The sequence below is a fragment of the Engystomops pustulosus genome, chromosome 1 (assembly GCF_040894005.1).
Source record: "Engystomops pustulosus chromosome 1, aEngPut4.maternal, whole genome shotgun sequence".
Classification (NCBI taxonomy): Eukaryota; Metazoa; Chordata; class Amphibia; order Anura; family Leptodactylidae; genus Engystomops; species Engystomops pustulosus.
The window spans coordinates 71,530,613-71,543,754 of NC_092411.1; the positions used below are offsets into that span (position 1 = coordinate 71,530,613).

General features: G+C 42.0%; 1 protein-coding gene across 1 annotated transcript in view; it reads left to right on the plus strand.

The window, feature by feature from the left end:
• Window positions 1-9,135: 9,135 nt before the first annotated feature.
• Window positions 9,136-13,142, plus strand: part of TMEM132B (transmembrane protein 132B) — a 390,335-nt gene continuing 386,328 nt past the window's right edge. The window contains exon 1 of the mRNA XM_072144365.1: window positions 9,136-9,470. Within this exon, the coding sequence (XP_072000466.1) occupies window positions 9,404-9,470 (67 nt within the window). The 5' untranslated portion in view covers window positions 9,136-9,403. The remainder of the gene's footprint in view (window positions 9,471-13,142) is intronic.

The following is a 13,142-nucleotide window of genomic DNA, read 5'->3' on the forward strand; positions in this document are numbered from 1 at the left end:
TAAACATAAAATATATACTAAAAATATTAAATTTTTGGTGTATTTTCATCGTGGATCCAAAAGTTATGAAAATCTGTACTATGTGTACCAAAATGTTTACATCAAAACCTTAAAGGAAATCTACCACTACATTTAACCTCTACAAAGCACTGGCATAACTTATAGCCAATTCCTTCCTTTTAAAATGGAAGACTTTTATACTTATGTTAATTCTGCTGTAGGGCTCTGAGGGAGTTATCGGAGTACCTCTGGGTTTCGGCATCACATCTGTCTAACCTACCCATCTGACCCACATCATTTCCAATGTGTTCTCCAATGTGCTGCCACAGGGGGCAGTGGGCGGGTTAGAAGGGGTGCAAGGGGTGCACGTGATGCCGCCCAGTGCCTTTCAGTTAAATTACCATAAAGATAAGAGTCAGAGGAAGCAGGCATCTGTTATCTTGAGGTTAAATGAAGTAGTAGATTTCCTTTAAAGTGTAAATTTAGTAATACACAATATATATTAGTTACATAATTTATAGTTGAGGTCAAGAAATGTTTAAAAAACGGTGGGCCTGAATTCCTCCAAGTTCATAAAGTAATACAGGAACTGAAATTTAGTTACTGCTATAGATGGTTCTAAAAGCTTCACACTTTTTTTTTTTACATTTTTACTTGATTTTTTGTTAAATAATAACTCAGTGGAACCTGTCACCACTAACCCCCTAATGAGATCATAGCCATTATTGTTCTAAAAAAGACTTTTATTGATGCCCTATGTTACTAAAGGTCCAGTCAGGGAGGCAGGGGGAGCTCCCGCTTACAGACAATCTACCCCACCCCTTAACTGTATCTGTCACGGCTAAACCAACCTCTAAGGAATTAGGAAGTTGAGAGAGATGCTAGCTGTGTGAGGGGGACGAAGGAGCTGATTTCTCTTCAGCGAGTCACACAGAGCCTATGTCTCTCTCCACTCCCTGATACCCCTCTACTTCAGGCATTTATTAAGTTCCTTGATGCCACCCAAGAAGCTGACTGGCTAGGCCCTTCATCACTCAACAGAGCTTTCTAGGGATACTGCAAGGCATGTATGGCTCATGGCTTGACACACCGGACTTGCCACCTTTTTCGTTGATCAGAGAAATAATGATTGGTATAGTTAAGAATGTAAAGGGGTATTCCCACGAAGACAAGTTTCTTATATGTACTCAGCCCATCAAAATAACACATTCTCTAATTCACTGTTATAAACAAAAATGCAGCATTTCACAGATATAAGTCCAACCAGTCTCTATCAGTCCTGCTGTACACAATTTCAGCCATCTTGATTTTTGTGTGAGATTGTGCAGATGAGATTTCTGTGTCTTGTGCCTGTAGCCCCGTCCCCTGCAGTCCTAGAAACTGATTCACTTCCTGGTAGGAGATTGTGAGGAAAGACAAGCTGCAAACTACAAGCTACAAGGAGATAAGTGATTCAGGGGAATGGGGAGGCAGGCACAGATCTGTGAGACTGAGAACAGAGATGTAGCAGAGCTGACTCTGTAATAGGCATCTAATGGACCTCATGCATCTCTGATCTTTCTCATCTCTCTCTCTATGTGTCAGTGTGTTAGTACAACATCAGAAGCCAGATGAAACTGCATACACACCCTGGAACCTGATAATCGAACCACATTGTCACACCAAAAAACTAGATGGGTCATAATGTGTCTGCTAGAGAGGCCCCGTCCACACCATGGGATTTTTCACTGAGCTCCATAGATAAAAATTGTAAAGTAAGGGGTTAAAATGATCTTTATTGTGTTACCATCACTAGGGAATTGAAGTGTGAGAATTTTCTTTCGTGAGAAAACCCCTTTAAGTATAATAGTGAAACGTGATACAGTAACACTGACCCCTCTACATTATACACTATATACTTGAAATGTAGTGTATTAATATACATTTATATATTTATTCTAATAAACATTTAGCAATTTACCAAACTCTGTATTGAGAATCATCTGATACAGTCATATGAAAAAGTTTGGGCACCCCTATTAATCTTAATAACCCCCATTAATCGTTAATCTATTTCAGTTTGATATATCTAATAACTGATGAACACAGTAATATTTCAGGATTGACATGAGGTTTATTGTACTAACAGAAAATGTGCAATATGCATTAAAACAAAATTTGACAGGTGCAAAAGTATGGGCACCTCAACAGAAAAGTGACATTAATATTTAGTAGATCTTCCTTTTTTCAAAAATAACAGCCTCTAGTCGCTTCCTGTAGCCTTAATGAGTTCCTGGATGAAGGTGTTTTTGGCCATTCCTCTTTACAAAATGGACAGCCCCCTTCCCACAGCCCCCTTCCCACAGATGTTCAATAATATTCAGGTCTAACGATTGGGATGGCCATTGCAGAACATTGTAATTGTTCCTCTGCATGAATGCCTGGGTAGATTTGGAGCAATGTTTTGGATCATTGTCTTGCTGAAATATCCATCCCTGGCATAACTTCAACTTCGTCACCGATTCTTGGACATTATTCTCAAGTATCTGCTGATACTGAGAGGAATCTTTAACAAGATTCCCGGGGCCGGCATTGGCCACACAGCCCCAAAGCATGATGGAAACTCCACCAAATTTTACAGTGCGTAGCAAATGTTTTTCTTGGAATGCTGTGTTTTTTGGCTGCCATGCATGACGCCTTTTTGTATGACCAAACAACTCAATCATTGTTTCATCAGACCACAGGACCTTCTTCCAAAATGAATCTGGCTTGTCCAAATGTGCTTTTGCATACATTAGGGCCCAAAAACGGCCTAAAAACGCCACATGTGTCTTCACCCTTGGAGACTCTGTTTGTGGTGTGCTTGCAGAAACAGATTCTTTCGCATCAATCTCCCATACAGCAAAGTGCGCTGTATTGTAGGCCAATGCACAGTGACACCATCTGCAGCAAGATGATGCTGCAGGTCTTTGGAGGTGGTCTGTGGATTGTCCTTGACTGTTCTAACCATTCTTCTACTCTGCCTTTCTGATATTTTTCTTGGCCTGCCACTTCTGGGCCTAATAGGAACTGTCCCTGTGGTCTTACATTTCTTTACTATGTTCCTCACAGTGGAAACTGACAGGTTAAATCTCTGAGACAACTTTTTGTATTCTTCCCCTGAACAACTATGTTGAACAATCTTTGTTTTCAGATCCTTTTAGAGTTGTTTTGAGGAGCCCATGATCCCGCTCCTCAGATGAGATACAGATAAGAGAACAACTTGCAAGTGGCCACCTTAAATACCTTTTCTCATGATTGGATACACCTGGCTATGAAGTTCAAAGCTCAATGAGGTTACCAAACCAATTTAGTGCTTCAGTAAGGCCCATACTTTTGCACTTATCAAATTTTGTTTTAATGCATATTGCACATTTTCTGTTAGTACAATAAACCTCAATTCAATCCTGAAATATTACTGTGTCCATCAATTATTAGATATATCAAACTGAAATAGCTGTTGCAAAAACCCAAAAACTAAAAATGATTAAGATTAATAGGGGTGCCCAAACTTTTTCATATGACTGTATGTGATTAGGAGATATATAATTGTCACGGGTGTCCCCGCGACCCATATCGAGGGTCACAAGCTCACCCATGCCCCTCCATGTTTCCTGGAATGGCGTTCGCGCTGCTCACCTCTCCCTGCTCCTGATTCCAGTTCGTGGCTTATTCAAGGGGGTCCCCGTCTTCAGAAAATTTAAAGGCCCAGCGCACCAAAGATGTTTCCTGTGAGTTATTCCCGTGTATTGACCTCCCGTTGTGACCCCAGACCTGTTCCTGATTAAGCTCTTCTGCTGCCAGCCCAGACCTCCTGCTCCGTCTCTGACCCTGAACCTTTGCCACCTGTCTTGACCTCCTGCCTGTCCCCGACCTTGAGATTGCCTGCCGACTTTGTACCTTGACTTTGGCTTTCACCATGGACAAGTCGCGCCTGTGGTACTCTGCCCCAGCAAGACCATCCCGCTTTGCGACGGGCTCTGGTAAAGACCGGGTGCCACTTAGATTCCGGCTTGTATCATCTTCCGAGGTGGTCCAGGGAGTTCACTAACCACGAGCCTTGACACTAATTGGTTAATTATATCCATTGCAACCTTGGTACTCGCTTGAGGGGGGAGGCATGGGAATGTTTTGTAATGTTCTATTTTGTATTTTATGCTAAAAACTTTAAATAAAAATATATTTGAACTGGAAGGTGAGGCTCACAAGCAAGCAGGAAGAGAATCCATTCTTAGCTGCATAATGAAGTAGAGTATCTGGTTTTCTTAAGGTTGATCACTATACTGTATAGCTTGCATTTTTTTTTATTTTGTGAACAAACAACACAGAGAGAGTATCCATCAGTCCAAGTTCTGTTTTGAGAAGCGTGTTATTTACCTGTGAGGACTAAACAGCAATGAAACAGTGTATAGTCTGCACAGAATCTAGATTTCCTGGGGCTTTCATCTTGCCATTACAGATCACTGCCCTTTCCAGCTGTAGAGAACTAGTAACTTACATTATGTATGGAAATAGTACTGCATTTGTCTAATACTCATTTTTTATATTCCAGAAGTAGATATCCTACTATTAGGATTCTATCATCTTAAAAGTAGGTAGAGTTTATGGTGGCAAAATGAGGGTTAATAAGCCAAGAAGGATGACAGGTTTCTTTCTTCATCTCTAAAAAGATAAAACCCAATGCTACATGTGTAATCTATCTTGACTAATTATTCAAGGGGCTAATCAAAGGGGTGAGTACCAATGAATTTAGAAAGGATTAGTATAAAAGGATTAGCCCAGTGACATGCCCTTTAAGTGTCTTACTCAAAATAATCTAATATTAAAGGACAACTTTCAGCAGCTTCAGACATTCCAGATCATGTTACTTTCATGACCCATTGTGGTGGCATCATCCAGAAAATCAACTTTGAAATGAGATGTAAATTGTTTGTATAAAGTAATAGAGGCAGAAAGTTCAGCGCTGAAGTCAAGCTCTACCCACCTCAGAACGATCCAATTCCCTGTAACTGACCACCCTGCATTCAGGGAAAACACTAGCTGGCTTTCCAGAAGAATGGCACATTAATCACAACAGAGGGGCAATTTTAAGGCAGGGAGAGCTTGACTCCATTGTTAAACTCTCCGCCCTTATGACTCTCTACAACCAGTTTACTGGTCACTTTAAGGTTGGTTTTCTGGATGATACTACCACACTGGGCTATGAAAGAATTTCTGCTGACAGGTTTCCTTTAAGACAAAAAAGAAATAGACTTCAGCTCACCTCCCTTAGTTTCTTTGCACAATATGTTGTCATTTTAATCTGCTAATTCTTTTTGGATGCTAATAAAGTGAGATTTTTAATATTTTTTTCTGAGTATTGATGCTGGAGCCCCAAAGGAATTTTTTGACAAGGCTTCCTTAAAGGGTGCAGTCACATGTTGCGTCTAATGAATTATTAAATGTAACAGCTGTTAACATATGCATTTATAAAATGTAACAGTTAATGTGATGTTAACACCTGTATTTACATTGCGTTAACACATGCGTTTGTTAGCGCTGTCTTAGTGTGTGCGTTAACATGTGCATTTTGTAAAAGCAGCTGTGTAATTAGGCATATCTCTCTTCAGTTGTTGCAACGTATTTTAAAATGCATGCGTTATACGTGTGATTTCACCCTCAATCCTATTGTACTCTAGTATTAAATTGACTTTTTCCCAATAATTTCTTTTTCAACCAGTCAGAACAATGAGAAATGTCACTTCATGTGATGAAAGAGGTAAAATGATCATATATATCAAGCAGTGAAAGGTTACACTGGACCCATCATGTAAATGACGTATCACTGAATTATTTTTTTTTCCACCTTATGATTTCATTATTTATTAATATTGATTATAAGTATCCATGATAAATGAACTATGGCTTTTTTTCACACAGACCACTGGAGAACACACATCTCATCCTGAGCAGATTGGAGAGAAGTCATTATCATTATATCACTGTGGTTACAATGTCAGGATATGGTCTCCATTGTTCTACTGGAGGCTTAGATGTAAGAGGCCCATCATGGTGAGGGAGTAGTGATTACACTCACAATAGATTGTATACTTTACAGCTATGGCAAACTATAATTATAAAAGCACAAGGTCGCAAACTGACTCATGAAATTCCTCTATGATTTATAATATTCTGAACAATGTACAGTATAGCTTAGGTTACAACTCACATGATAAAAAAGAAAAATGAAGACGATATTGATCTATAAAATAATAGGCAGACATTTTCTTATATGATTCTGATACACTCTTTAACTGCTGCAAAGCTGTGGAAACTAGTTTAATATGTCTATTGTAGTTGAATAATATCTGACTGCAGCTCTACTACACATCTTCTAAAAACAGTGCAAAATGGGCTATGTGCAGTTTCCCTGTGTAGTGTGCAGAAGGCGCCAGGTTCGGGATTTCTGGCGCATGTTCATTATGAATCTGGCGCCCAAGTAAAGGATGCAAAGAAAAAGGTACGTCTCCACCGGACTTCAGTGCTCAAAAGTTGACCCTGAATTTCTTGGGTCTATAAACTCAAATCCCCAACAATATAAAACATAGCAGCACCTACTTGGGTATAAAATGTGCACACTGATCATGCAAAGGCTCATGGGGCTAAAACATATCAACACCAATAACTGGATGTCACTGCCAATATCAGCATGGTAAAATAAATAGGGCGAGAGCAGTGATCCACATTGAAAGTGGCTTGAATAAGGAATATGCTTTAAAGGAAACCTACCACTTGTAGTGGCAGGTTTCCGATGGAAATACCGGAGCTTATTTTCGTTAGTGTTTTAAACCGCGGTATCGCAGGCCGGCGCAGGCAGGTACGCGCTCGGCGCTTACCATGTGCACGGCTCTCATTCACTTCCTATGTAGCCGCGTGCACGGTAAGGCCGAGCGCGTACCTGCCTGCGCCGGCTATAAAGTTTAAAAAGTGTTTTAAACCGCGATACCGCGGTTTAAAACACTAACGAAAATAAGCTCCGGCACCAGCTCACCCTGAGCTGTTGCTCGGTATTGCCATCGGGAACCTGCCACTACAAGTGGTAGGTTTCCTTTAAAGGGAACCTGTCACCAGGGACCTCATTTTTCACTTAAGACAGATTGTAAAAGCCCATGACACCTGCAGTGCAAAGATGCATATCTGACTTTAATAAGCATTTGCCTTACAATATAATTGCGTACAATAACTTACACCCTTGCACCCTGACAAAATCCTGGGGTAGTCCCAGGGGCTGGACTTTGGTTTAGCTACATTTCAAAAAACAACAAGTAGCTTGTCTGTGTTACTCACTTCTTAGAGCTTAGCCTCCACCTTTGTGCTCCTGTTCAGCTCCTCCTCCTGCTCCTTCACAGAGGTCACAGACTGACGTCAGTGGGGGAGGGACAGAGCTGTACAGGAGCACAAAGATGGAGACAGCCTGCAGCTCAGACAGGTCACATGTTGTTTTTTGAAATGCAACCAAACCAAAGTCCAGCCCCTGTGACTACCCCAAGATTTTGTCAGGGTGACAGGTTCCATTGTTTACAATGGGTCAGAGTGTAATGCAAGTTCTGGACATCTAAAGCACATGCAGAACACGCCCCTTTCACACTTGCGTTTTCACGCTCGTGTACATGATGTGCAGAAATTGCATTGTACTCTGACCACATTTACTCAGGGCAGTGTGCCAGTTTTCTGTTGGACACATTCGTTTAGGTGCAAACTGCTTGCACAGTTATTTAAGAAGTGTCTGCACCACAATTGTGTCACACGCGAACCTTTTGTGGCGCAGCTGCTCTGGGCATTATGTGACAGAATTTAGGGGGTGTTCCGGTGCTCAGTCAGACAGGGCGCCAGATTTATCATGTAACGTCCCTGGCATGCCCTATGTGAAAGATGCCCCACAAAAAAGTTGGTGAATTCTGTCGGGGCAGTGTAGGGGCGCCAGATTAATGAAGAACGTGCACCAGAAATCATGAATCTGGTGCACCCTGTACTATACACAGGCAAACTGCATTAAGCGCAGTTTGCAGCACTCTTAGTAAATGTGCCTTATTGTATCCAATGATTGTTGTCACATTTGCATGTTAACACATGTTAACATTTGAGCATGCTCTACTTTTGCAAGTGACACACGTGAAAAACACACTATACAACTCTATGGAGATGCATCAAAGACGCACTGCATTCTGAGACACATGCAAGTACAATGCGTTTTTTCACTGATCAATTACCATAGAAAAGATAGACCACAGCCCGGAGTCTTTTTTCACAAGCGCATTGTCTGCATGTGAAAAATGCATTGAAAACACCCAAAAAACTGTGTAAAAAACTGAGACACTGAAAACCGATTGTCAGTTTTTCATTGACCAAACCCTGATCAGACTCTGGATCAGAATCTGACGTGATCTATGTTTCCCCCCTGACCTTTATGAACTTTGGGTAACCTTTGTATATTTTATGCCTTCTATCCCAATGCGCTGCTTTATTTTCTCCAGAGAATAGTGAATAATTCAGTGATACGTTTTTAAGACTGAGTTTACATGATGGTGAGTTTCCTAGAATAGCAGGTTTTTTCTCAGACACCTTAGTGTGTTTTTTTCTTATTGTTTCTTTTCACTGAGATCTTGTCTGGTTTGCATACGTATAGGATGTGAATGATAACCCGGCTTCACCCGTGTCCATTGAAGGAGATCCTGAGCTCAGTTAATAGCAGTCCCAGGACCAGTCCCTGCCGCCCTCCTGGTGAGGCTGCCCCTCTCAATGACAGAACATTCCCTGCTCTCCACAGAAGCGGCCAGAAAACCCTCCATTTGTCACAGAAAAGAGTCACAAGCTGAACGTTTTCTGCTCTGTATTCACACATAAAGCCTCTCAGGCTTAACCTCTTCCTGCCCCACACTAGCTACTTCACTGCAGCCCGGACTCCAGCGTGTACACCCGTGGTGTGCAGCTTCGCCCACCCCAGTGCCAGTGCATGCCCACCCCCAGCCCCCAGTGCTCTCGCTAGTGGTACACACAGACTGCCAATCCCGTGCTCCCGCCCACCCTCACACTCAACGAGTTGCAGGGGAGTTCTCCTGTCCAGAGCTCTGTCACTGCTGGGGCTGGAAGATGCTGCTGTCTAGAGGGGAGGCTGCACACTACAGCCCGGGTCGGGATCCTGCACAGGGCAAGCTCCATGCATGACTGGATGTTATCACTCTTCTGTGCTGAGAGCAAGTAAACTTAGTAGCCTGTACCCCTGCCATGTGGGCGGCAGCCAGCTTCTCCTACAAGTGGCACTGCCAGGGGTGACTTCTAGAGCCATCACCGCCAGGATATGTCCTTGCTCTATAACCACTACTGAGCTCTGCTTGGGACCCCAAAGATGCCATCCGGGATAGTAGCCGCGCTCCCCGCCCTGCACCTGCTCTCGCTTGCTCTGCTGGGGAAAGGTCAGTGAAAGTTTCCTGTGTCTCCTTGTCAGCCTCCTCCTGCACCTTGTCAGCCTCCTCCTGCACCTTGTCAGTCTCCTCCTGCACCTTGTCAGCCTCCTCCTGCACCTTGTCAGCCTCCTCCTGCACCTTGTCAGCCTCCTCCTGCACCTTGTCAGCCTCCTCCAGCCCCTTGTCAGCCTCCTCCTGCACCTTGTCAGCCTCCTCCTGCTCCTTGTCAGATGTGGCAGCAGCCCCAGGGTGTCATGGAAAAGTGCGCCGCACACATGAGCACGGATGCCTGACATGTAGCAGAGCTGAGTCTGTCATGTAACTCCTCACAGCAGTACAGTCACGTCTGTCATGTTACCAACACTTCAGCTAGACGACAAACTCAGCTCTGCCCTGCACATAGACTTTCCACACAGAACATGTGCTCCAAGACTCGGCTGATAGCAAGAGGCAGGGAGCAGACATGTTACTTGTGCAAAATAATTCCCCTAATCACCTCACAAAGAAGACATTTAGGGAAGGGAAGACACAAAACAGGAAGAAATTCCTGATAAAGCTTATGGTACCTCACAATAACATAGGATCCCTCCGCTAAATAATTATTGTTCACATTTTATCACCAAATGTAATTTTACTAATGATAGTCCTTATGGCTGAGATACCAAAGCCACCAGCACCACGTACTCCATATACAGGGCACATTCACATCAAAGTTACTTTATCACCAGAGGAGAGGGAAGGTGTATTACCTGGCAGCACATGTACCAGCCATGTCCCCAGGGAGCCCTCCTGTGCCTACCAAATCACAGTAGTGGATACAAGAATGGTATTTAGTGTAATAACTCCAATGTAACCTGACGCCAAGACCCTCAAAGCAGGATCTGTAACCTTAGTAATGTATTTGCATTTATTCTCTCTGCTGCTGTATCTAAAGTATCCGAGCAACCAATAGGAATGGCTAAGTTGTAAATAAATGAAGCTTTCTTGATGTGTGAAGTGAGGTGATGGAAGCCTGTATTTGTCTTCCTTCCACCCCTGCATCACTTTCCAGGATCATCAATCTGCCGTGACAGATAGTCTCCTAACACCCCTTAGAGATGAAAGGTAGTGGTTTGTGGTGCCATCTTATTATTGGTGACACAGGCGGCAGGACCTAGGGGTAATGAACACACAGTGGGCACTACATAGACTACAGTATTTTATCACTCATTGTGGCACTGAAATAGTCACTGACTTGGAGATCCTCGGCTATGTATCAGCGGTACGCTTGGCACAATGTTTCAATAATGTTTCAATAAATGACAGGGTTAATCTAATCACAACATAAAAACAAATTACATCTCAGAGAATGTCATGTATGTTACAATTGGCAGGTATCTTGCACTGTTCAGAATTGTCTGATCCGTATTTGATCCATTTCCAAGCTTTACCCTGTGTGTTACTGCCCTGGGCATGCAGCTAAGGCTGGCAGCACAGGTGGCGTTTTGAACCCACTTTTGGGGCGTTTTTAAGGAGTCAGTTTTTTGAAAACGCATCCATTTTTGACCGGTTTTACCAATTATCTTAATTAAAACGGGTCAAAAACGCATGCATTTTTTAACGGACTGCGCTTTTAAGCGAGTTCAAAACGCCATGTGTGCTGCCGGCCTCAGAGTTCAGAAACACATCCCTTTCATTTACTTATTTTCACTTTGATGTTCCCCACCTGGGACTCAATGAAATTGTTCTATTTTTGGCTGATAATCAATGGAATATGCCAACTACTACACACACCAAGCTGCTAACACATCATCATCATCATGTATTGGGCACGTTGTACATGTACTAATCATTGACTTGTATGTAATTTCTATGTGTTATGCCCTTCCGTGTGCCTGGCAGCTGGGCACAGTTGGTAACAGTTACTGTTGAGCAGTGAATGGGCCCTTATTGCTCTGCCAACAGATACACCATCTTGAGGCTACATTATGACAGCACAATACGGACATTTGGCTTTGGAGATGACAAGCTCAATATAAACATGCTGTGATTCATTAGTTTGTTGGGGCCAGTGATATTATAGTAGAGAAACAGATTGAGAGCATTTCTGTGGATCTGGATCTCTATTTACACAGTGCATGGCTGGATTAGTTGCCTATATATGTAAAATATTAGTAAAATTATTGTTATTTAATAAGGCTCCAAGTGACTGTAGGTTGTGCCCTGTATAAATGGAAAGGTTTTGGACACGCTAAACAGATCCCAACAAAAATGCCACTGGGAAGAACTATTACTTTTAATCCGTATGAAGCTTTTCCCATGACAGGTCAACCAAAATTCAGTATTTCTAATACTTTATGTACTCTCTTATACATTGCTTTTATATCCCAGAGGATCAATACAGAGACCACTCACACATCATTATGACTAGGGGCTAAGTGTAGCCTAAAACATGTTAACAATTTAAGTCTCATAAAATAAAGTTCCCACATTATGGACCAGAGCTGCTAGATTTGTCCTATTGACAGTATAAGGGCGCTCTAATAGGGAAATGGTTAATGTAAAGCTTGTTTGTAAGATTAATTGGGCAACCAAAATACCCAAAAAGAACCCAAAAACTATTGCAAAAACATGAAGAATTTATAAAGTGATGTATTCCTCTTTGGGTTAAGTCCCAAGATGTAGTAAAAGGGCAACCATGAAATAAAGGGTTTTTAATAATTCATTATAGATTGGATGCTATACCGAGGGCCTCGCGCCTTTATATATGTTACTTGGCTTAAAGGTGATGATTTAAGTCATTTCTGAAAACCAGCCCAGAGCAGATCTCATAAATCTTCAGACATTTGTCTTGTAGTAACAAGTATTAGTCTCTCTTTTCACCTTGGCTTGCTGAGAAATGAGATCTGTGGGTGTTAAGGTGACATCTGGATGTACAGTAGACACCGCTTCTCGCTCTCTCCTTGCCTCCTCTCAACTTTGCTTTCTAATCCTCTGCGTTCTTCTCCAGATTTGCCAACGCTCAAGAGTTCCTCCCTTTTTCTCTTGTGATTCTCCATCCTCCTGTGATGGTCCTGCTTCTCAGTTTTATTGTTTCACATGTGAGGGATGTCATGCTTCTCTCTTTATTGAGGTGGCTATTCATAGGTAATGCCAGTTATAACTCTCCAGGGATCCAACAGGAAGCTTTATTTTCTCTTGTATTTCTGTTCTGGAAATAAGCCCGCTTATCAGACAGGGCTATTGTTATCAGTCTATAAAGGGGCAGCTATATCTGTCTGCAATGTTTTATATAAAGCTCAACAGAAACAGTAGATCAAATGCTACATTTTACCACGGACCTCACTCCTGCTCGTCCTATGGAAAATCCATTTGCTCTATTTTTAAATACTTTGGTTGTTACATTAACCAGTTGATGGATCTTAGAAAGCAGTCGCCACCATTGCTGTTTATTTAGATTGTCTTGCGCCATTTTCCTATATATATATATATTTATTTATTTCAATGATACCTATAAACAACAAGTGTCGTTTGATGCTGCCATTGTAGTCGTGAGGTTATGCTGGGATTAGTAGTTGCACATCAGTTGACACAATACTTCTGTCCAGCATTTTGCCTTTTTATATTTTCTGTTTCTGGGAATTTCTATATTTACATAAATATTGTGCATTTTTATACAACATCCTGTGGTGGAGGAAAAAC